At 39.7% G+C, this 26535-nt stretch overlaps 1 protein-coding gene across 3 annotated transcripts; it reads right to left on the reverse strand.

Annotated features, from left to right (window-relative positions):
• Positions 1-15561: 15561 nt before the first annotated feature.
• LOC146392726 (uncharacterized) lies at positions 15562-23946 on the reverse strand. Of its 3 annotated transcripts, none has more exons than XM_084952377.1 (5): positions 23516-23946; positions 19579-20618; positions 19219-19374; positions 18461-18553; positions 15562-17123 (listed from the first exon to the last, which is right to left on the reverse strand). In XM_084952377.1, the coding sequence occupies exons 2-5, from the start codon at positions 20608-20610 to the stop codon at positions 16845-16847; spliced, it is 1560 nt and encodes a 519-aa protein (XP_084808503.1). In that variant the 5' UTR covers positions 20611-20618; positions 23516-23946; the 3' UTR covers positions 15562-16844. The 3 variants fall into 3 exon arrangements, with proteins under 3 accessions (XP_084808503.1, XP_084808493.1, XP_084808483.1); XM_084952367.1 differs by having other exon boundaries at positions 23502-23946; XM_084952357.1 differs by lacking the exon at positions 23516-23946 and having other exon boundaries at positions 19579-21855.
• Between the last annotated feature and the right edge of the window lie 2589 nt (positions 23947-26535).

Raw genomic sequence — 26535 nt, forward strand, 5'->3', positions numbered from 1 at the left:
GTTGTGTTCTTGGGCAAGACACTTTATCCTACCGCCTACTGGTGTTGGCCAGAGGGGGCTTCTGCCCAGGGCAGCTGTGGCTACAACTGTAGCTTGTCACATTCATGCACAGAGGATTGTCAGTTGTGCTCTTCTTTCCCTATAGGAGCTGTACAGGTCCTGCTGCCACAGAAAAGCCTGCAGCATCCTGAAGGACACATCCCACCCCGCACATCACCTGTTACCCTCAGGAAGGCAGTACCTAAGGCCAAATCAAACAGACCGAGAAACAGCACATACGCCAGGGCTGTTGCATTAATAAATACACTTGGGGGATAAACCAAATACAAACTTAACTGTGCAATATTCTTTTATTCTTTGTTCTTAAAGCACAACGACAATGAAGATTCTGATTCTGATTTAGTGACTTCAGTGTGCTCAGTTCTACTCAAGGAACTTTTGCTATCCTTTGATGGCAAAATAATAATTACAACCTTAATTATATGCCACAACTAAGTAGTCCCCCCCTGAGCTTGAGATGTGTGGATTTGGTGATCTCTTTCAAAAAGCAGCTACAAACTATTCTTTTAAATATTTGTTGTAAATATCTTAGCAATTTTACTGTAAAGAACTTAGTGATACTTAGTTAGAATATTATTTAACTTACTTATTTAACTACTACTGTATAAATACTGGATATTAGTGTATCACTGTGCACCGATTTAAATACTGCACATGGTCTTGAAATGTGGGAGGCAGTGTTTTTGCTCACAGGAAGTAAAATATTAAACACCCACGGTGGAACGGCTAAAGACTAAGCAGAAAAACGATTGCATGGGCAGAATGAAAAAAGTGTAAACCCAACCAGAAGAGTTGTTTCAACTTTTTTTTTTTTTTTTTCCTTTTTTGTGTCCCGTTTGGATCTTTAGCCATCAGAATTGTTGTCTTAAGGCCAAGAAAGATGCCAAGCGGATTTATTTTACCAAGTGGATCATCATGGCCTTGCCATATTGGTCCATTTGATTGACCTTTATTATAATTATGTATTTATTTTATTTTCGGTTGCTACAAACGGGACAGACGTGACTGGGGGATAGGACAGGGAGAAATAATGAAAGAAAGAGAGGGAGAGAAAGAAAACCAAAGGGGAGAAGAGACGGTGAGAAGGGGGGGAAGAAAGGAAAAAACAAACAAACAAACAAACAAAACGCCTGGATCACCTGTATGGAGAAAAAAAACAGAAGAGAAAGCAAACAACAAAGAGCAACATAATAAAAACAGCACCATCACAATAAACTAGCTAGCAGTAGATAACAGTAGATACTAAATAATAAATGATATTGTGCAGCACGCAAGATAGACAGCGCACAATGTGCTTTGCGGCAGCAGCCAAGAAAGGTGTAGTCCACGTCTGTGAACACCCGTGTTTACACCTGTGTGCATACCTGTGTGGATCAGCATGCTTGTATTCCAAAGGTTTCTCCATGTAACGATCTGCTAGGGAGTGTGGGGAGCCATAGCCCCGTCCACCAGGGTATGAAGCAGGTATGGAGGAGATCCAGGCCCCAGATATCCAGAGGCCCCAGAGTACAAGGACCCGAGGAGGACCACCAAAGGGGGGGGGAACCGTGCCACCCTCCTGGGAAGAGCTGAATAGAGCCCCAAACGAGAGGTCACCCCGCAGCTACGGAGCAGAGGCCAGAGGGGGTTGCAGTGGTGTGCCCGCGGGCTCCGCCAGCAGCCAGCTGTGCCAGAGAGGACCGAGCTTCAGGCCCAGAGGCCAGAGGCCTGAGGGCATCCCACCCCCCGGAAGGAGCCCAGCCGGGCCACAGGCACCCGGCCCCGCCAATCGGCCACCAGGAGTGAGCCGGTACATGCATGAGCGCCCAGCCCCAGATGACAAGGACCACCAACACACCAACGTCTAAGGGCATCAGCCACCGGCAGGGAGTGTGGTGAGGGGAGATAGGCCTCCGTACTTTAGAGGGCCTGAGATGTACCCAGAGAGGTTGAGTCTAAGACCCAACCTGACATATAGACACAGACAAACAGGCACACGCGGACACAGACGTGCATTCCCACCCCCATATGCACAACCAAATACTCGGCACTCACCCAACATGTAGACAGACACAAATAGACACTGCACAGACAGTCGCACTCCCCAAACATACTCTATATCCCAGGTCCAGGTTGTTTCAACTTTAACATTCAGCATATTTCAGCCTCTTTTCCCAGTGTACCATGAAGATCTACATTAGTTTTCCAGTTTTTCATTAATTCAAAGGTGGAAAGTCATCTGCCCCCCGTGCTAATAATATAACCTTGAAGATGTCCTTTCTTTAAAAACCTGAAATAAATACCTTCCAATGAGTGACTTTCTTATTTCAAGGAAAAAGGTGAATGTTTCTTATTTTGAGATAATTTTTGTTTTGCACTCTATCTAAAAGCTATTTTTGCTTGAAATAAATGTAAAATGGTTCATTTTTAGATATACAGACTAAATAAGAAAAAAAAGTAATATATACTTGAAACAAGTTTAATCATCTAACACATGAGACTGGAAACTAGCTTGTAATGTTCAAAACAAGATGGACAAGATAATCTGGCTAAAATTAAGACAATAAATCTTGTCAAGCTACAAGGAATTTGCAGTGCAGAAATTCACATGAAAAAAAATCTATTTAGAGGGTTAGAGTTGATCTATCAGACAAATGGTTAAGTTCGAAAAAACAAAAACAAAAAAGCGCCACCTATGGAGGAGAAAATGCTAGACTCTCAGTGCATGTTTTTAAAGCTGTAAAATGGGCACTTTAATATAGGAGTCTATGAGGATTGGTTGGCAGCTGTACTGGGATTGAACTTGTTCTGAAGAAAATTATAATATTACAGCCCTGCACTCAGTGATATGCACTGTATAAAATGTATTTGCACTTGCTGTGGAAAATCTTTGAACCCAAAACACTTGGGACCATTTAATTGTGGTTATTAAGGGGTGATTAAGTCCTGATAAATTAAATTCGAGCACAAAACCCGTGCTAATGAGGGCTTACAGTATACCTATTTTTCATTTCTTTTTTCTTTTTTTTTTTTTTTTTTAGAAAATCTAATTAGGCATTAGTGGATTTATGCTTTTTTTCCTTCATCAGAATTAAGGAATTGCTTTCCAACAGTACACCCCAGAAATCACAGCTATGAGGGCACTGTAAAAAAACAAAACTCAAACAAATGGTAGAGACACAAGACAATAAAGTAATGCTATCAATTTGACTTATGTATGCTTATTTGTATGTTAAGAATCTATGTAAAGAAATGACTATAGCTCTTTGGGTTAAAGTATACAGTTTTGAGTGTATGCCTAATTAAAAATTTAAACTTGAAGAATATGCACTTGTGAAGATCATTCTTTATCTTTGTGGCATTTCATTGTGGATATAAATAAATCTTTTCCATTCCTCACCAAAGGAAGGCCTGTGCTTCCTTCGCTTACATAATAGTGTGTGTTCGGTCTGTCTGCTTGACCATGAATGGGCCTTTGTGTCGCCAGTCAGTTGGTGGCATTGATTGTAACACATGCCTGTTGCTAGAAAAGTGACTAAAAACAAATCAGTCAATTCTTAAATGGAATTTATAGAATGGGTTAGCTGACAGCCATATGACAATGCTAAAATCAGTTCTTCCCTTTAAGGTTATTTGTTCTTCCAACAAAGGGCCTTATCTCGGGTTTTATCTTGCTTGCTTTTGCTGCAAAGCCAAGTGCACATAGTTTTTATTTAGCATAATCATTTTGAATGGGTGGAAAAAAGAAAAAAAAAAAAGGTCCCTCTTTTGGTCTTTTATCAGAAACCCCTTCCCATCTGGCTTTCACAATAATTGAAGCATTTTCAGTTTGACCTCGAGCTTGTTAAGCATCGATCTGATAACCTTCAAAAGGAAGCTTGGCTCGCTATGACTGTCAGAGGGGTTAAACGGATAAAGGGCTTTGGGTAAAGTGTGATATAGATATTTTTGGAGTAAAGCTGTTGATATTTTCTGTTGAAGAAAGGATGTCACATTCTACAGCGTTTGTTTTATGAGTTAGGGTAACTCATCTGCCAGTGTGGCAGCCTGTTGTAAAGTGATAGCCCTTTGTTCACTTAAATAAAGGGCAATACACTCAGGCACTGCGTTCTTGAAATCCTCCACCAGCACAAGCTCACGTAACGACCCCAAATTGTTAACCTGGCTTGCAGAGCACCACCTATCAAAAAGCTTTGCCTTCTCCCGAGCGAAGTCAAGGTAGGACTGACCCTGTGCCAACTCCAAACCTCGAAAATGCTGCCTATAGGCCTCAGGTACAAGTTCATAGGCTAGGAGGACGGCACTTTTAATCTTTTCATGAACTAGGCAGTCATCCCTAGACAGACCAGAACAAGCTTCCTGAGCCCTACCTGTGAATTTACACAGCAACATCACCCCCCACACGTCTTCAGGCCACTGTAATGCAGTTGCTATGCTTTCAAACACACTGAAGAAGCTCTCAACACTGGATTCACAGAAAACGGGAACCAGGTGGATGTTATTACTTACAAACAAGCTTCTAGACACCTGTGCACTAATAGCTGTATCATCCATTTCGGGGGCCGGAGAAGGGTTAGAAAACACACCCTAATTAAGACACAACCACACCTCTCTGCCAACTCACTCAGAGACTACCCAATAATTAACTGATTAATAGAAAACTGCACAACTTACTTTAACTGACCAACTTACCTCTTACAGTATACACATTAAACAAACACAACTTACCCAGTTCCTAAGCACACCAAACTATACCTACCTATCTTCTGGAGCGTGCTGGGCTCAAGGCGACTTGAAAGGCAAAGCTTCAGCGACTGGAGCCCTGAATTGCCTACCCCCAACAGGGAACTTATCCCCGCCCAGCATTACTCCGAAAATAAGAAAGGCAAAATAATAAAAGAGTGCCCGAAGGAAGAACATAAAAAGCTCAGCTGGACACTCACCTAACTTAACTGGGAAGGTGTGTTTCTACTCTTCTCAAAAAGCAACACAACCATCACACAAAAGCCAAAAAGAACCCAAACACCACTAATTTCAAACTCCCTTTTCAGATCCCGGACGAGCCCCCACTTGTTACGTTCCCCTGAGGGGTCTAGGCGGTGAGGGGGAAGTAACAAAAAGTGTCCAGGTCAGAAAAAGGAGACAAGAAGGCATAAGGGTTAAATTAAAGAGTTTTATTAAAGTAGCTCAACTAAAAGAGATAGACAAGCCGCTATCACCATTTAAGAACAAACAAAACTCAGGCGTTGGTCAATAAAGTAAAACGTAAGCCAAAAAGAAAGAGAGCAGCTCACTAGCTGCAAACACGGACATGCAGCTCACTAGCTGAAAACCACCAAAAACACAGCTCACTAGCTGCAAACACAACAAACACTCAGCTCACAAGCTGTAACCACACTAATGGCACTCTGGCCCAGAGCTCACCTTTCCCTGGGCTTAAATACTTTTAATTACTGACGAAAGTCAGCTGTGGAAAAGGGAAAGGTGGCACCTCAGGCAGAAGCGATTGAAGGACACTCACACACAGGCACCTTCAGGAGGAGGCCCTGCTAGGGCCGTAACAGTATTGCACTGTTGTGGAGATAAATATGAGGTATATCACTCTTACAGTGTGTATTCAGACATTTAAATAAACCAGTTTACTAAAAAAGCATAGTAAAGGGACTGATTCTCATATAATGATTTTCTACTCTCCCGGAGTACTCAAACGGCTCTATACAACATGCCACATTTACCCCCATTCTCACAAGCACTTTCTCTAACTTAGTGCTGTCTAGCCACATTCACACTCCGATGGATGCATCGGAGAGCAACTTGGGGTTAGTATCTTGCCCAAGGATACTTGGCACGCAGCCTGGAGGAGACAGGAATCGAACCACCAACCTTCCGATCAGTAGGTGACCTGCTCTGTCTCCTGAGCTACAGCCACACGTATTCTGCCTACACACTATGACACCACCATTACTGTGTATGACTTGACTCTCAGCAGACGCCTCCTGTGTCTCTCATTGTGAGTGTAGTGTCCAGTCTATCACCAGTCATGTCATCTCTACTCACCAGTGACCCTGATGCAATAACATTACCGCCAAAATATTTGACATATGATGAGGTATACTTTCCACAAGCCCTTCCTTTCCCTTTCCATACACCTTTATTTTTTACTTTTAATTCTATCTGTATAGGATAGAATTAAATAAATTATATGCATATTTCATATTTAGATGTATGATGATGTCGCTCAGTTGTAGATGTAAAGTGGTCATGACACACTACATGTATAAAGACTAATTTAAACCATGTAACCCTGCTTTGAAAACTGACATAGATGTAACTCTATATTCTGCCCATCTGTTGTTGCTTTATTGGGTTTCTTTGGCTGGTGCATTTCTCAGTATTACCCCTTGAGTTTTGTGGCTTCTTCTTTAGTTATTTTGTGTGCACTACACTGCCCCATTTGGTGATGTGTTGTAAGCAGCAGACAAAGTTCACGCAGGCAGTGTGAGAAAATGCCTGGAGGAGAAAACAAGCTACACAACTTTAAGCCCAGTTTACATCGTTGGAGAGTTTGTTGAGCCATAATCTGTAAGTAATCAATGTGTAGCTTTATTTTCTGTAAGATTTGTTACTTTCCTGTTACTTAAGAGGTTATTTGAACCTATAAGGAAAGATGTTTATGGTGAATGTAAAGCATAAGAAAAGCTATGTTGCTAACTTCTGTTTGTGAATGCATGATAAGTCGATACTGATGTTTACGTATTATTTTACTGTATGTTCACAGTCTTACAAATTAAAAGGGGAAAAAACGGTCTTCAGGTAAAGACACAAAGACAAAGCGATGTGTCCTGTCGTTCCTGGAACCATCTCCTCTTATGTTAAGCTTGCTGCATAGGGTGAATAGCCATACAGACTCTTGTCTGTGAAGCTTGATTTCTGTTTGTTGGTTGCGGTCAGTAGACTTACATTACATGTTAGCTAACTTGAGACAGAACCAGAGGAAAACAAGGACACTAAGACTAAAACTCAATTCAAAAGGGGATCACCTTTTTCATCAAAAATCCTGACATCTATCTGCATGCTCCAGCTAAAACATGCTTCGGTAAGAAACAGCTAGGTTTGTGGTGTGATGTTATGTAGTAAACTGTGACATTGTATCCTGTTTGGATGTGCTTGGGACTATTTTATAGCATAAAATAGTGCTGATCACATCAGCTTGATACGGCTGGCCAGGCGAGGAAAAATCTGACTCCAGCTTGTCGTTCCGGTGAGCTACCTGTCACCTGACTCAAACAAACTCTCCTCCACACATTCTCAGGGTGCTTTACAAACCCAACATTTATGGCTAATGGCTGGATTTTCCTGTTTCAGTGCAGCTAGCCAAACAATTCTACTCAATACTTGTGTAGAATTGTGCAACAGGGCACTAAAAATCTTCTGTGATTCTTCATCGCATGCTGCAGCATGCTGCCCGCTAAACAGTAGAACAGAAGAACAAGGGCAAAACTCTGCCAGCAGATTTTTCCCTGTGAACTTTTGTGAAAAAATCTTAGAAACAGTGTTAAGATAGATGCTCTCAAAAAAGGTAACATGGTTACTAAATGAGGAAAAAGTTCACTGCATGAACTGCATGAACTCTAAGGTGCAAATAAATAAATAAATAAGGGGAAAGTCTACTAACTTATCAACTTATGAACAAGTTTTAAGTATAATTTAAAAGAAAAACCCTTTCTAAACCTAAGACCCACTATGTGCATCATAGTTGGTCATTTAACTATTTTTCAGTTTGTTGATATAACTCGATATAGAAAAATGTGCCTCTGTTCGCGTGTATTGATAAAATGTCAAATGTTGGCTCAGCAAGATTTTATTCTTTTTATTTGTAAGAAACCGCTATCCTCACTGTGCATAACTTTCAAATCATCTTCACTGCAGAGTCTCTGATATCGCTGTATATGTGTGTGAACACAGAGCAGCAAGATAACAAATTACACAAAAACATAAAAAATTATGTTCAAAGAGCCGGTGTGGTTGAAGTTAATCAGTGTATGAACTTTAGTTTAGCCATGGGCTGTTCAATCAATACCTCATTTTCTCCATATACTACTTACTTTATCTTAACAGGCAGCACCATCTAAATGCAACATCCCATCAAAGACGTCAGAGAAAAACTGTTTCACAACACGACCTTTAAAACTCAGTAACAGTTCAGTTACTGCTCTATACATGCAAGTGTTGCTATTTTCACTGCTCCATGGTTACAATATTAAGATTACCGTTGTGTCTTAGTAGTGAACATTGTCAATAACTCTGTGTTTTGTTTTGTTTTTACTGCAGCTAAAGGCCTTATGTTGTAAACATGTCATTCTGTCTGTAAACATGATAGCTCAAAAAGTGCCCAGACAGTGAGCTGACACTGGCAGAGGTTTGCACTCTCAGAGTTCTTGTTGTTGTTGAAATAACTCGAGTCCACAAACTTTGGTCTGATTATTTTACCTCCATCTCAGTCAGATGCTAAATTCTGCATGTGGTTACATATTGTCTTAACAGCTTAGTGAAAATAATATCATTACATCTTCATTGTAACTTTTTATGTTCAAGTTTCAGTTTTCTGAAAATCTTTTTGATTTTTTTTTGTTAGCTATTTGATCTTTGAGATATTCTATTAGATTCATGGCAAGTCTTTATAATACAAACTGTGAATAAGGTGCATGCACCCTGTAATTATGTGCAACTTGTGGGTAATAAGTCAGGTTTTGCAGGAAATTCATATCTGAATAATAGTCACATAATATAAATATATAAGTCACATGAGTTCAAAATAGGGCTGTTCGATATAACGACACATGGATGACGATATGAAAAAGTCTATCGCTTCATATTACGGCAACATTTTTTCATGGTTTTTATGGCTTGAATTGAATTTGTTGTATATGTTGTATAAATAAGAAAACTAATAAAACATAAATTAAAAAAAAAGAAAAAAAGAAGTGTGTGTTTCTGTCGTCGTTATTTTACGCCTCGGGAGTGAGAACGGGTTGATTTCACTCACATGTGCTGTACCAGTGTACCTGCACATGTGATGTGACAATAAGTGATTTGATTTGAGAGTTCAAACTCACTGCTGTAATAACTTATAATGATTAATATAATAACTAGAATATTGGCCACATATATTTACATCAGCAGAACATCAGATCGTCTTGTATTCTCTCCAACTTCTCACAAACGTGACAGATCCATAAAAAAAGATTCTTTTTCTTTTTCATGCTTTGCATCAGTGTATCATTTGCATCAATACCTCTTTGAATTGCATATTAAAAGTTCCCATAAGCAACTACAAATGAATATCCAAATTCAAAACTTCACACCTTTTATGTCCTTAATTTGTCACAAAATAATGAAAAAAGAGGCCACATAGGAACATTAAAGTACTTCAAGTTAATTGTCTAATTACTTTTGAGCCTATGAAAATGGATGGCCTGTATTAAAAAAAACAAACAAACAAAACAATACTCCAGCTGCATGTCTGTCCTTGAGACTGGAAGTTCAGTACATCCATCACTGAAATATGAATACATGCATGCTTATGCGTATGTGTTTTCTTCCAAATGCCTGTGCATGACATGCCTTGTTAGTCAAACTCATAAAGGCTGCCATGGGACATTGGTTCTGGGTGTCACAGCTTCACACCTCAAAGGACCACTAATGATTCCTCTGATTCAATTTAAACACCCCCATCCAGTCACAGTATATTATCAGTGACAATATCTAAGAATGGGGGAGTGAGAGACTTTTGTTCAGTAGAGGGCAAAGGGTCTGATATAAGCAGAGTGTTGGGAAAAAGAAAGGAGAACAAAGGAAATGAAGAGAACTGGGAAGGAAAAAGTGAAAGTTTGAAAAAGTAGAGAGTAGAAGAAAAAAATATCATACATCCACTGTACATACACAGGAAAGAGAAAAGATGTACAACGTCAATATGTCGATCCCATCAACTGCTTAGTGGAGTCCTGTTGTGAATCCCAACCCATAAGTAAAAAAAAGTTTGCTCCCTTCCTGATTTCTTTCTTGTTGTCACACTTTGATATTTTAGATCCTCAAACTGATTTTAATATTAGACAAGAAAAACAAAAAATACAAAATGCTCTTTTTTTAAATAATCATTTCATTCTTGGAATGAATTCTTCCAGCTGTTATTGTGTCTGGTGCTATATAAACAAAATCAAACTGAATTGAACTGATTTCCCCCACCCTCTGCCATTTTGTTAAATCATAAACAAACTGAATGATCTGATTTTCTTTGGAAAGCTGTTCAGTTTCAGTAGCTACACCCACCCAGGTCTTATTACTGCTAGACTTGTTGAACTAGGAAGTCACTTCCATAAGATTCCCACATAGCAAAATTGGTATGGCCTGGATCTGGCCCACACAATGTGCTTACACATGGTCCACATACCGCAAAGAATGACAGCCCTTTGGTGGCCCAGATCTGGTTTGCCAGATGTGGCCCACACATGGGTCAGCACAAGGCCAGTTGCAGACACACTGCTGGCCCTGTGCTGGGCCAGAACAGTTTCAGCTCTGGCCCCAGATGTCAGCCTAATATGTACCTTAATCAAGCCATGTACTAACAACATGTGCGAGGACATAATAGTGCAAAAGTAACATGACAAAACTTATGTAGCGCTTTTCTACTCTCCCGGGACTCAAAGTGCTCTATACAACATGCCACATTCACACACTTTCTCTGAACTGAGTGCTTTCTAGCTACATTCATACACATTCTCACTCTTGACGTGCAGACTGGAGGAGCCAGGAATTGAACCACTAACCTTCCAATCAGTAGGTGACCTGCTCTACCTCCTGAGCTACAGCCACTAGTGATGTGTTGGTCGCAAACGAAACGGCTCTTAGAGCCAGATCTTTGAAGTGAACGACGCGAGCCGTGTGTTTTTTTTTTTTTTTTTCTCTCACCCTCTCTCTCGCACTTTTTTTCAGCTTCACTCCGCATGCGAGCCTTGTGCTTTGTGCTGGGAAGAGGAGGGAGGGGCGGTAGTTACACTTGCAGTAGCACAGGAACAGAGCGGGAGGGAAAGAGAGAGAGAGAGAGAGCATGGGACAACAACGTCACATTAGAAAGGTATAGTAATCATCCACAACTATTTTCAGTTGTGGATGATAAAGGATTCAGAAAGTTTATTCATGCAGGCCCATATGACAGAGAATGTGCATCTTGTTTTTGTTTTCATATTTTAATTTATATTTAATTGTGTTGTGGTTTGCAGTGTTTTGTGTTGTTTCACTTTAAATTTGTTTAAAAGGAAAAAGCTGAAAATTTTAATAGTTAAAAGTTGAAATGTGAATAGTTGGTTTTTGCATTATATGATTTATTTATTACATTTTATGTGGAGTGAATAAAGAAAAGTATATTTACGGTGGCCCCTAGAGACAAAGCACGTACAAACTCCAAAACACGTAAAAACTCCAAAACACGTACAAACCCCAAAACACGTAAAAACTCCATAGGATATACAAACCCCGAAGCACGTACAAACTCTGAAGCACGTACAAACTCCAAAAGTGGAGTTTGTACGTGCTTTGTCTCTAGGGGCCACCGCATATATTTATATATAAACATATATAAATAAAACCACTTTTTTTACATTAGTAATTCCTTTTGTGCATAATTTTATGTTATTGTTAATAATAAATTAATTAAAGCAACAAAACAACCTGAAGAGCCGGTTGAGAGCCGAAAGAGCTGGTTCTCTAAAAAGAGCCAGAAATCCCATCACTAACAGCCACCCACTGGCAAAGACGAGTAAACCGTCACTAGGTATTGGATAAAGTGTACTCTCACAAACCTGTCAAACCTGCATTTGAAACGTTGGCTACCATAGCAGTATAGTATTGCAACATGGCATTTGGGTCTTCTACCCTAAAATAGGAAAATAGTAACATAAACAGTGCCATCATTGCCAGACCTGGCCCACATCTGGTTGACATACACTGTCATGACACCAGTTAGTCAGAAGTGCCAGCTTGATGCCCAATCTGGGCTAGACCTGTTTTCTATGGGCCTGGGCCACATAAACCAAACCACAATCGGGCCAGATATGGCATGCCATCATATAGACAGTGCCATCTATGCCAGGCCTGGCCCATATCTGGATGACATACCACTTACCATGCCAGAAGTCAGCCAGCAGTGCCGGCTTGATACCAGATCTGGGCCAGACCAGCTTGCTATGTGGGTTTTGTCTGACAAAGTGAAGTAGGCTAAAAGATCTCAACACCTCATACCATGATATAAAGAAACTCAAGAACAGGTGAGTAACAAAGTCATTGCCATCTATCACTCTGGAAAGGGTTACAAAGCCATTTCTAAGGCAAAGGGACTCCAGCGAACCATGATGACAGCCATTATCCAGAAATAGAGAAAACTTGAAACAGGGGTGAAACTTCCCAGGAGTGGCTAGGTTAGCAAAATTACTCCAAGAATGCATTATCTAGGAACAAGCTACATTTAAAATACAGTAAGTGCTATTACCATTAAAAGAGGCCGAGGAAAAACTAAACATTTGCCAAGACACACTGAGCAGGAAAGTGCTGGTGAAACAGCTGGACGACCCCAGACCATTCTGCCAGTGGATTACAAGAATATAAAGAAAATGTGCTCTGATAAAGCACGTGTAGGTTACACCATGAAATAATCACTATGTAAAAGTTTGAAATTAATTGTGTTGCACAGACCAAGCTACACTCACCACACTTGAAATACGAACACTAAGTGAGTTTAGAAAGATATATAATATCTTTATATATATGCCATAATTTCACCTTTAGAATTCCTTAGTATAGGTCAGTATTCATGGGTTCTTTGGTTGACTTTGCAGAGCAATGATATATGTGCCTGCTTTTTTGCTGTATTCATCTCACAGCAGGAATACACCCTCCTGCTGCTGTGGGCAAATGATCTACAAAATTATTTAGTTATGCATGAGATTCACGTACTGTAGCTTGATCATGTGCAAAAAAAGAAATCTGAGAGAATTAATGGAGAAGAAAAAAGGAAGCATGTCATTTTATAATACTCGTATGATAAATAATGCTTATACTTCTAAAGTTAAATGAAATGTGGAGACATGAAGAGCACTAGACCGGTGACCTCTACAAGCACTCTAGGTGACCTATCACACAGGACGCTGATTCAGAGTAAATATGCCAGCTCTATTTGTGCCTCTCGTGTTCATTCATCAACAGTGTATCATGGTACATGCACGGTGAGAAATAAATCTCCTCCACTTGAAATCACTCATCCTAATAGACTGCTTTTCTTTTCTTTTGAGAGGTGGATTGTTTGGAAGACTACAGCAGGTTCCATACTGAGTCCAAGCTTTGGCCTTTCGCTTCATTCATCCACACATGTTGTGCTCTTCCACATGAGCAGTGAATTAGAGCTGCACTAATCCTGAAAAAGCTAGTGAATCCTCTCCCCACCCCTCCACCACTGCCACCACCACCACTCAGCAGATAATTTAGACAGTTTCAGAAGCATAGGGGGGACACGGAATAGCAAGCTTGTTTGCACAGCATTAAGTGCAAGTGGAACTTGCATACTTTATAATAATAATTATAATTATAATAATAGGACACTGTTAGGATGTTAGGACGCTTTGTTGTTTCTCCTCTACAACAGTATAGGAGAAAAAATGCTACTCTTCTTGCTGGGCACGCTGTACAGAAATTACACTACCTCCATCATTATTGCAATCACTAAAAAACTAGCCTTTCTGGCATGACTAATTTTTTTGTTATTCACACAAGTAACTGAATGAAGCAGTTTTAGGGAGTTTAAGCTTGTAAGCTCAGTCAGGTGTTGGACGTTGTGTTTTGCTGCATTTGGATAGGATTGCTGTTGCCAACCAGTTTCTATCTATGTGTTCTTTACAAACGACAATGCAATCAACCTGCATGAACCCCTGTTCAGTTCAAAAAACATCTGACAGTCACTCTTTTAAGTCAGTTCATGTTTTAGTATACATGGTTACCTGCCTCTGACATATCGCCGCCTCATGGTGGTTAGGGGCTTTTGCAGCCATGTTATCCTAGGGGTTAGAATAGTCCATAGTGAATAGTCAGTGGCAGTTTTTGGTATGGGCGACATGGGCTGTTGCCCAGGGTGGCATTGTGGCAGGTCAGCATCATGGCATCAGCAAAAAAAAGGTGCTCGCACCCATGCTGCCCCGACATCATAGCAGTGCATTTTGATTGATTGATAATACTTTATTTCATCCCGAGGGAAATTGGGTTAAGGCTGCCAGCCGTGCCAGCGCCATCTTACCCTTCCGACTAGGCCTGTCAATGTTAATGCCGTCATCACGATAAACGCGATTCAAATTTTTATCGAAATGAATCCATCTGGAGCGCAGAATGACTCAAAATCCCTGAAATGTCTCTGTCAATGCATTTCGGGCAGTTTGTCCAAAGTTTATCTGCGCTCCAGATGGGTTGATTGCGTTAAAAATTTTAATAACGTTAATCCTGATGACAGCTGCAAGGGGCGGCAGAGGGAGTGTTTGCCCAGGGCACTAAACAGGCTAGGACCACCCCTGTGAATAGTGATTCAAAGTAACTAAATAAAAAAGAAATCTCTGAGCTGTATGGTCCTCTGGAAGTGCAGAGATTATAATTCCTGATAGGGTATCCTGAGGCGTTTCCAGGTCAAGTGAGATTGTATATATGAAGTGTCCCTCAGGAGAATGTCTGGAATACTTTGCTTAGCCTGCTGCCACTATGACCTAGCTAATAATAAGGAGATTAGTATGTCAACAATTTAACAACTTTAGATCAAATATAAGACTTGTCAGATACTCTTTGATAAGAAGGTAGACCTTTAAAGTTAGGTATATAGAAAAGGACATTTCACTAGATCAGCATTACACACTAAACAACTAGCAATACTTGCAAAAGTGACAGACCTTCATAAGTATGGATATGCAGCTGTGCTTGCTCCATTGTTCCATGATCTGTTACCATCTGGAACCATAGCAGAACTGAGCAGGAAGTCGCGAGTGTGGAAAACAAAGCAAACAAAGAGTGAAATCCAGAGCACAGGAGCTCAAACGGGTTTCAGGCCTGAGGAGGTGAACCTGCAGAACATTTAACAGTGTTTCCTGAAACCCTCTCCTGTCTGATCATTTCCTGATAACATTTACATTTTCAATAATTGATTACACAGCGGTGGAGAGTAGATTTTATCAAAGTACACTCTAATAAATAAAACATTGGTTCAAATAAAAAAAACATGTTAACGTTTTCCACTAGAATTTTTGAGTTAAGCCAACTTCTGGCAGAATAACATTAATTCAAAGCAATATTTTTGAGTATGGTGAAGTAGCTTTTTTAGCCACAATTAAACACATTCTTAAGTAAAATTAACTTAATAATTTTCGACTAGAACACAAAAATTTAAGTTCATCCAACGTGAATTTTATGTATAGTGAAGTTACTTTTTGGCCACAATTAAACACATTCCTAAGTAAAATTAACTTAATAATTTTCGACTAGAACACAAAAATTTAAGTTGATCCAACGTGAATTTTATGTATAGTGAAGTTACTTTTTGGCCACAAAAAAAAAACACATTCTGAGTAACATGAACTTAATAATTGTCAACAAATACACAGGAATTTAAGTTGATCCAAGATTATATTTATGTATGGTGAAGTAACTTTTTGATCAAAATAAAACACATTTATAATTAAAATGAACTATGTACTTTATGTCGGCATAAATAGTATTTATGTTGGTCAAATATGATATTTTGGTTACAGTGTAGAAATTTTTTTGGTCCTACAGGAGATTCTATAAGGGCATTTACCTGTTTCCCAGCAGGCTAAGTCGCTCCAAAATACAACCTTGATCATTTGGCTGTGTCTTATAACCATAACTACCGCGTGGGCAGGCTCATGCATGGTGGTGCCTGCCCACAAAGAAGTCAAGGTTCTAAGACCTTAGAAACTTGTCGATCACTTTTTTCCCCAAACGAAGGTCAGCCTTAACATGCGCTGTGTGTGCTCTTGTGTCATGACCTTCAGAAAAAGAAATGGATGTTGTGTGTATTTGTTTGAATGCGGCAGATGTGATGCCAAATACCTGGACATCAGCTAAGGGACTCGTACCTGGTGCTCAGAAAGAATAGAAATTCAGACAGATGTATTCAAATGAGTTAGACCCATTTAATTACAATAACAAACATCACAATTCTTTAACGTGCGTGCGAAGTGCAAGATTTGTGGGCTTCAGTTACCTAGAACACAAATTGCCCGCTGAAACTTAAGGAACTGTGTATTAAAATTGTAATACAACCTACTACTTGAATCCTCTTTTTTTTACTTTAACATGTGAGAGTGAATCAAAACAAAAGATGACAGGCTGCTATACATTAAATGCACTAATTTAAACATAAAATGAGCAAAGCTTCTTTCATTCAACTTTGTCAGCACTCTTACAAAGTATTCTTGATTCTCTTCTATATTTGACTTTTCACCCTCAAGATTAAGGCCAGCTAAAGAGGGCATTACACAAACTTTAAAACACACCAGTACCCTCAGAACACAGGTCATGGGAGAAATTAAACGCATTCCTTAAAAATGTGCAAATAACAGCATTTAAGACACGGCAAAACATCAACTCAGAAGACTTAAGAACAGCGCTTTAAAATTTAGTAAAACACAATGAAGTAGTACCAGAAATGCAGGAATAAGGTTTTTGTGAAACTCACTCACGAATGGTCTATCAAGTCTGCTCTAGAAAATATCAAACTTAAGATTCATTACTTTAGAGCTGGCTTTTTGTCCATCAAGCTCAAGGCATAGCTTTTGAAATACCTCAAAGGTAAATTTCAGCTGCTTGGGATAGGTAAGGTTCAGAGCGTAGATTACTCCCATCATCAAAGCACAGGATCTGGCAACATCAATCCTCTCCAGGATCTTGGATCCCTCAACGATGATGGTTGCAGGCCCATCACCAATGATAGCAATCTTCATGATTTGCATTGCAAGGTCTGCGTTGAGCTCCTCCTCATCCTTGTAGGAGAAATTAAATGTTAGGATGTATAAAATACATAGCTCAAGCACTTCAGGATGACGTGCATAAGGGAATGAACTACTACAGGTAGGAAAATAAGCTAAAACAGGTTGTCTTTTGTGTTTTTCAGTGATTTTACTTTGTCATTCTGTAATTTTTAAAAGCTAAATTAAACCATAATCCAACGTTTAAAATAAAAAATGTCTTGTTTTTCACAGTTTTGTTTTTCCACTTTGAAAAGAAAATCTAATAAATCATTTTTAAGGGTTATTCCACTTCTAAGTGAAATTTTATCTATTGCCATATTGCCACAGTTAGAAAGTGAGAAACAAGCCTTTTGTAAACAGCACACTAATTCTCCTGATCCGGAAGCAATCCATTTGCTTTAGCAGAGCATAAACAATGGAAGTGAATAGCAGGTGCTAGCATGTTGTGTGCAAAAGTGATTAAAATGACTCAGTAATGAAAACAAATATTTCTTGGGAGCTCAGTAATCATGTTCACGGCAAATGAAAAGTGCAAAAGTAACACGGAAGATTTGCAGAAGCTGATTTAGACTTGAGACTACATTGCAGTTACGACAAACACCGCTGTAAACATCCACTGCATGGTGCATGGATATAACGCAACAGTTGAAAAAGCCTCCAGCTTCCATAAACAAACACACACAGCCACTACTATACAAGCATAGTAAGCTGCAGTAACAATGGATGGGTCTTTGATTTGTTGAAGAAATATTGCACAAATAGCATGTTGGTTTATAGACACTGGTCGGCAGTGGCTTCAACTGCTGTGTTATAACCATGTGGAGGCTTACAGCAGTGCTTTGTCGTAATGTAGTCCCAAGTCTAAATCGGCTCCTGAAAATCCTTCATGTCAATTCATACTTTTCATTTGCAGTCAGCATGATTGTTGAGCTCCCCAGGAATACTTGGTATCATTATTGAGTGATTTTAATCACTTTTGCACACAAAATGCTAGTACCTTCCATTCACTTCCATTGTTTATGCTCTGCTAAAGCTGCTGCCAGATCAGGAAAATGACTGCGCTGGCTACAAAATTTTTTATCCTGTGTGTTTATGTTGCACCGACTGTCACGCTGGTGGGATTTTATCCATGTAATCAACTCCACCACCTTCTCAATTCAATAAAAAGATCAAGAGGCGTCTATGGCACTGAGCGTTCGGATTCATTTTGACGTCTAAAGACGTCTATGGCACTGAATGACTTAAATACTCAACCCTGAACAGAAAATCCAATGAACAAAACACAAAGACCCTACAGAGACATGCATTCAAAACTAAACAAAAAATTAAAAACCAACTCAAGTACTTACGCTGTATTGTTTGAAAAGATCCTCCTCCTTCTCTCCAAGATAGACTATGAGGCAGCGAATAGCAATTTCTCTGCGCTTTTCAACTGTGTTGTCCTGATTGATAGAAAAAAAATAGATGTGTTAAAAAAAATCAGATGTAAGTAGCTTACTTCATATACTGAAAATGATATCCATAATGATATAGCATTTTTTAAATTAAATAATAAAAATGTTCATTTGGAATAAGGTGGAAAAGGTGATCTGGCTATTCTCCTGAGTTTCTTATTGTTTGGGACCTGCTTACTCCGCACACAGTGGGGGGCATGGCTGTCTCACTCTGCGGAGATCTGACAAACGCTGCGCTTGTCACCTGGACATTCCTTCTTCATAAGTAAAAACACTAAAATAAAGATACATTTTGTTGTACTTGTGCTCTGAACTTGTATAATAACAATAAATATCCATTCAATTACAATGTAACTGGCACAGATACAGTCTTCCTCCATGTTATGTATTGTTAACGTGCTTGCGCGTGTGAAACACTTTATGTAAATCATAGAGCTTTATTTAAAAATAATAAACAGTGTATATTGTACAGACAACATATTTTCTTCTTTTGCCCTGCCCTAGATGCAAGTGTAACCAAAATATGAACAATTTTGGAAAAAAATAGTGTTAGTATACAATGGACCTTGTTCAAAGCAGCCATATCAACATTTGACATGAAAAAAGTAAGGCAGATGCAAATAAAGGTCTATTCATAAAGTTATTCATTATACCTGCAGAAGCATGTCCTTAATCTGCCTCATCCTCAGACCTGCAGCTCCTCCTTTTGACAGGGTCAAGGCCATCAGTTTTGGGGTGCATTGGTCAAGCCTGGCCAGAAAGGTTGATTCAAGGCTGACTGTTGTTATCCTCTTAAATTCTTCACATATCTGCAGGGCACACCAGAATAAAATACAACAAGAGACATAAGTATAAATAATTCATAAATGAAAATCCAAATGTGCATTTGTAAACATTTAAACATATTAGGTGTAAATATATGCATTTCTAAATTTTTTATTTATCTGACTTCAATTTGTAATTTCATCAATCCACAACACAAAAACACTGGTTTAATAAACATTTTATCTCACCTGTACCCTGCTAAAAAGAGCAGGCCAGCGCTTCATGAAGTCACTGATGGCAGGGGCCTCTTTCACTATTTCCTCCCGACGAAGGCTGAACGTCTTGTCCATTTTCTGAGCTACCACTCTGGAGTTGTCCCTTTTCATCACTTCACTCAGTAGCTCGATTCTCTCTTTTTCCAAACTTTCACTAGTTTCACCTTGAGCATGAGGGGGTAGGTAGTTCACCTCAGCCTTCTTTGGTTTTTTGACATTCTTTGCCGGGTATTGGTCACATGTCATTTTCCTCTTAAGTGAGTTTACTTCAACTTCAGGGCAGCCGAGACCTCTAAGCTTGCTTCTGAAATTGTTCATCTTGTACTTTAGACGCTGCGCCCACCCATAGCATCCATTGAAGGACCCTGGTTCTTTCAGGCAGGGATGCTTTAGAGTCAGGGCCTCTGCAACCTCACTGATCTGCAGACTGGATGGATAAGCAGTATACTTATAAATAGCTTCTGCTAGTTTTCTAAGGATGTCAGGAAGCAGTGGAATTAAATCTTTTGTAGGGAGAAGAGTCCCATCTTTTTGGAAGCGCTCGTTGGCTGACCGAATTTGGATCTCTGTGAGGTCAGAAAAGCTGGGAATCTGAAACTGAACAGGCCAGCGCTGGTAACGGTGCCCTGGACTATCTTCAGATGCGGAAAGAATCAGAGTGTCATTAGTTGACACAGATGAGGTGTCAACAGAGTCCTCCTCAGATGGATTATCAGTCACGTTGGTCACATCACTTAAGGTCAAGGTTATTGTAGGCTCCTGGTCCTGGAGAAACACAATCTTGATTGTGTCCTTGTCCTTAAGGTCAGTTGTCGAAACAAGGGTAAAAAACTCATCACCAAAATCAGCATCTTTATAGTGAAGACAGAAGTCTCTTGTAATGGAAAAGGTATCACGGATGGCTGAATAAAGGTCATCCACCGTTTCTGGGATTCCAGATGGTAGTACAACTTTACGGACATCATGATCTGCAAGGATCACTCGAAGTTGAGGCGGTTGTGACATTAGGTAACCTGTAGACCAAATTTTTGACATGTTTCTGTAATTCTTAGTAACAGCTAAATAGTGCATAATATAATAAAATTTGATCTCCATGTATGGAAACTAGGAGCCAATTAACTATATGCCATCTCTGAAAATAGTAGAAAGACTGAGATTTGGGTTTGTCTTTTTTCAGCTGAAAATCTCCACACAAAGTATGGAAATCATTTATGGAACATAAATGCTGCACTTAAGAGTCATAATGGTTGTTCCGCCACAAATGTAAGAAATCAAGGGGACCATGTCTGATAACTCAGCTGCCTCTATGACTTTCACTGGACCAGTTTTCTCAAGCACATAGCTCCTCAGATGTTCAATTGACCAAGCAGTTACACCTTTCACTATGAATCCCACATTGCCTTTCAAAACCACAATCTGGATCAACTCCCCAAAATCTGGTAGACCACCAGTGGAACCATAAGCCAGGATCATTCCACTAGTGTACTTGGTGCCTCTGTAACACACACTTTTGGCTATCTGGACACATGTCTCACCAGGAAACTTAGCCTGCAGTGCTTCTTGGATATCCTCTCGCAGCACACTAACATCCATTGTAGACAGTGTTGTAGCCTGTAGTAATGGTCTGACAGCTCTGGAATCATGTTGGTTATAAGCAAGCAACAACTGATGCTTCATGGCCAGTGACAGCAGAATATTTCTAAAACTACGAGTATGTCTGACAACACGCTTGAAAAAGCTGTGCTTTGCCTCAAACCGCATTGTCCACAGTGACACCAGAGGACCATAAGCCCTGATAAGTTCTGGATAATGTTCTAGGAAATGGTGTTTTGGAATGAGGCGTTGCTCTGGAAAAACCATGAGAAACCTGTGTTTATGCTCAGATATCTTACTGTCCAGGAAGCAAATGGTCTCCTCTGTGTGCACTTGATTCACAACAAGCTCAACAATGTCTCGAAGCACAAGAAGCAATTCCCATGCTGGGTCAGCCTCAGGGATTTTTGATCCAACCATGAGTGGCAAGAGACGAAGCAAAGCCCAGTTCTCGTGGGCATTGCCCCCCACACTTTTCCGTTGGGCAAAGTTCACAGGAACAAGCTGTGGTGCATTGGTTTTGTCCGACCATTTATAGGGGAACTCTTTGATGCATTTGTTCAGCTCTTCAAGAGTGAAGTATTTGTTGTGAATGAATAGTCTTAGGCACAGTGCTATTTCTAGGGGCACTACACCTTCAAAGAGATCATGCAACACATCAGGTGGATATCCAGACAAAACATGAAAATATTTAAGTTTTGCCGTCAGTGCACACTGTCTCTTCACTCCATAAACATGCATCAAACTGCTATTTTCCTGTAAAGCCTGGACATGCAGTGTGTGTTGTTCCGCTGTTCTGGGTGGGAATGCCTTATTTCTCACTTCACCATCTTGAAATTGTGACTTTTCACCAAGACAAAACCTACAGACATATGAACTGGAAAAGCTCTCAACAAATCCCCCCATAGAATGGGCACCAAGGTTGTCTGCAACTACACTAAACACTGTGCCTTTGACTCTTCTACCCAGTGATGGAACATACAGTCCTTCCTCCTCTAAGACCACAAGATCTTTGAGCAGTGGCTCTAACACAGCACTGTAACCAAATCTCTTTACATCCTCAGCCTTGCAAAGAATTGCTAAGAAGATTGAGTTTAGCTCAGATCTGAGCAATGAAGGGACATCAGCTAACACCCAATATACAGATGTGATTTTGTGTTTTTTCCTGGATGTACCGAGAGGATTGCAAATCTCAAAGTCATCCACATAGAGATTTAGCGCAATTGTAAGGTCATTTTTTGAGAACAACTCGTTGGTTTTGTAAAAGGTGCCGTCATGAAATGAGTTGTACACAGTTCTCTGCGCCTCTGCTTCACTCAAGATCAGGTCTAGTATATCTTTCCTGCTAAGAACCTGAAGTAAAGACTTTAGAATGGGAACATACTGGAAGCTACTCTCTCCAGTAAGAATATACTCAATCGGCTCCACGACAGAAAAGTGTTCATTAAAATACTTTCTTCTTTTGAAGGCAGAAGAGAGAGGACCACCATCACAAAGGGCAGCGCTAACAGGGTTAGCAACACATATGTTGTTCACCATTTCAGACACAATGGCTTCATCAACTTCACAGTTGTGTCTCTTCAAGCAGGACTGTAAAATGTCTTTCATGATGGGAGCGGAAGCTGAATGACAAATAAAATGCAACGACTCTACAAGCTCATCAATGCATTGGTTGGGAACATGAAATGAACTCTCTAATTTCAACATCAAATGAGCCAAGCTTCTTTCAATCAACTTTGGCAGTACATTCACATCATCATCTCTAAACTCCTCAATGTCAGATTGTTCACCCTCCTGATTAACTACATCGCTGCACTGATCTGTTTGTAAAGGCTTTTCAAACCTCTTTAAAACGTCTTCTTTAAACTCATCTAAAGAGTGGGGAGTGTGCTTGCGATGTTTATGTGACGCAAATGTTCCATAAATGTTAGTTTTGAAACTACAATTTTTGAAAACACAGGACACAGTTTCTTGCTTTTTCAAATGTTGACGAAGGTGTTCAAAATACTCTTTTTCAGTGGAAAATGTGCCCACATTACAGAACTGGCAACAGAAACTGAGTATTTCAGAGGTTCTCACTGTTGAGTGAGTTGAGTGTTTCCTTGATATGTGTGATTTTAGGCTACCCCATGACTTAAATGAACAAAAACAATCTAGGTAAGGACATGGCAGAGGCTGTACACTGGGGATATGGCGTAACCTATAATGTTTCATCAGCTCTTCCTTAGTGGAGGTTGCAAATTTACAGATTTTGCAAGGCCAATCCATACTTCATGATTCTGAATTACTCAATTCAAGCTTACTTGTTAAAGCTTACTTCAGAAGGTCCCTTGGTATTCGATACCAGGAGAAGATGATGGTTTGAGCCTTTGTCCTGGCAAGAAACACAGCAAAGTAACTGAATATTTCGGTGAGATTCCCACTTTCTTTAGAAGGCTGACCACGTCTTAACTGGAACCCCTAGATCTGCAACGCCAGGACAGTGTATAACACCAGAAAGTCGTGCCTGCACAAAAATACAAAAAATGGTATTTTCAACTTCACCTGTGAGTCTTCAATACAGTGAATAAGTTTCACCTGTCAAAGCTGTGTGAGCTAGAACCAAACATTCAAAACTACATAGACCTGAATACACTGGGTGCTGGAAAGCCTAACGTGGCTTTCCATAGATCAAATATACATAGAGGTGACATGGACTGGGCCAGTCTGTTGGAGCGTGTATCCCCACCGACCGCGATCTTGGAGGGGTCTCCGCTCGCCCCCAGTGCATGTATTTCTACTGAGGAATGTGTTAACTCAAAAAAAAAAAAAAATATATATATATGTGTGTGTGTGTGTGTGTGTGTGTGTATATATATACACACATATATGTATATATGTGTGTGTGTGTGTGTGTGTGTGTGTGTGTGTGTGTGTGTGTGTTTTTTTTTTTTTTTTTTTTTTTATCAACAAAAGCAAACATAAGGTGTGGCATGACAGGACAGAATCATTTCTGACAGTAAATACGAAAAAAAAAAACCAAACTTTTTTATACACAAGCTACAATGTCAATAATCCCACTTGATCTGTTTTCATTTCATTCTCCAAAACCAAATTGGAATCAATGCTGAGTCAGCAGCTATGGTCATTTTTGTGCACCCTAGTGTTGCAAAAACTGGCATACTACTGAAACCACATGTGGGATTATTGACCTTTCTTGCCTTATCTGTTTGGAAAAATATTTAAACATTTTCCTTATTTACCATGGGTGAATACATTCCTCAGTAGAAAAAATGCACTGGCGGCGAATGGGGACCCAACCAAGATGGCGGCCCGCTATTGATTTTTTCTTACTTTCAAACTTTATTGAGGCATATCAATGTTACAGCCAGTGCCAATGCACGTCGCCTCTACGTCTCTACAAAACACGGAAAGTCCCCAAAAATTAGGGACAGCTAACTACCCTACCATATGCGGCACAGTGCACTTAAGTCTGGTCTTTTACCTGTGAAAATAGGCCGAGCAGCCGGTGAAGAACCGCTCTTAGCGGTAAACAGACACACCGGACTAATGGCGACCGCACTTCCTGCGCAGAAGCCAATGGGGTTGAACTTCACCCCGTAACGTTACGAAAATTTAGAAGCGTTTCTTAACAATTACTAACATAAAATGCTTCCCTTCAAAAAATAAATTTCACATTTCAAAAATAAAATCACAGTGAACACAACTTAGCTTGGCTAGCTACGTTAGCATAGTAGTTTGCGCCGGGGCTAACAACGTCCGCTATCTTTTAAAAATTATAAGACAATTACAGTGGTCTGCATTAGAGTAACGTCAGTGTTAAATTTTCCAAAAAGAGCCCAACAATTTATGCTATCGCGGAATTAGCTGCTGTGTGTATATTAAAACACACAAACGCGGGGGCAAGCTAAGATGTATGTTATGTATGTTACATCGTTGTTTTAAAGTAAACTAACAAAATCCAGAGCGACTGCAAATATGTGTAATTTCACATAAAATTACTCACCGTTCGCGACGAACACAGCTCTTGATAAACCTTGAACACGTGCTGTTGAATATGTCCGCTTGAGTAGAAGAAGGGAACTGTGAGCTGTTTACACGTCATCAAGTTGTATTTTACATCGACAGAACTTAAAATTATATTGTTTTTTGATTAAAAGAAGATTTTAAATTCAGACAAATCACGATTATATATTGAGTAAAGAGGCATAATTTATGTGTCACCCGAACTCAATAAAATAAAAATTTTAATTAGGAAGTCTAACAGTATTTATGAACTTGATTTTTCATTTCACAACAACATATATATGTAAGTAATGACTAAAGGTCCCATTAATTACTTTTTAGAGTGTAGATGTCTTTCTGAAAGCGCTGTAATTAAGTTTAAGAATATAATCCACCCACTGTTATCATCTTCAATGCCCTGTACCAACACAGAGCAGAGCAGCTATCTGAACGCTACCCCAACAGAGGTCGATTATCTTGTTAATAATTTCACCTCCTCACTACGTATGACTCTGGATACTGTAGCTCCAGTGAAAACTAAGGTCTCTAATCAGAAGTACCTGACTCCGTGGTATAATTCTCAAACACGTACCCTAAAGCAGATGACTCGTAATCTGGAGAGGAAATGGCGTGTCACAAATTTAGAGGATCATCATTTAGCCTGGAGAAATAGTTTGCTGCTTTATAAGAAAGCCCTCCGCAAAGCCAGAACATCTTACTATTCATCACTGATTGAAGAAAATAAGAACAACCCCAGGTTTCTCTTCAGCACTGTAGCCAGGCTGACAAACAGTCAGAGCTCTGTTGAGCCAACCATCCCTTTAACGTTAACTAGTAATGACTTCATGAACTTCTTCACAAATAAAATTTTTATCATTAGAGAAAAAATTACCAGTAATCATCCCACAGATGTAATATTATCTACAGCTACTCTTAGTACCATTGATGTTAAGTTAGACTCTTTTTCTCCAATTGATCTTTCTGAGTTAACTTCAATAATTACTTCCTCCAAACCATCAACGTGTCTTTTAGACCCCATTCCTACAAAACTGCTCAAAGAAGTCCTGCCATTAATTAATTCTTCGATCTTAAATATGATCAACCTATCTCTAATAATCGGCTATGTACCACAGGCCTTCAAGCTGGCTGTAGTTAAACCTTTACTCAAAAAGCCATCTCTAGACCCAGCAGTCTTAGCTAATTATAGGCCAATCTCCAACCTTCCTTTCATATCAAAAATCCTTGAAAGAGTAGTTGTCAAACAGCTAACAGATCATCTGCAGAGGAATGGTTTATTTGAAGAGTTTCAGTCAGGTTTCAGAGCTCATCACA

Source organism: Perissodus microlepis, chromosome 2, assembly GCF_051167445.1.
Source record: "Perissodus microlepis isolate ML-2025 ecotype Zambia chromosome 2, ASM5116744v1, whole genome shotgun sequence".
NCBI classification, from domain to species: domain Eukaryota; kingdom Metazoa; phylum Chordata; class Actinopteri; order Cichliformes; family Cichlidae; genus Perissodus; species Perissodus microlepis.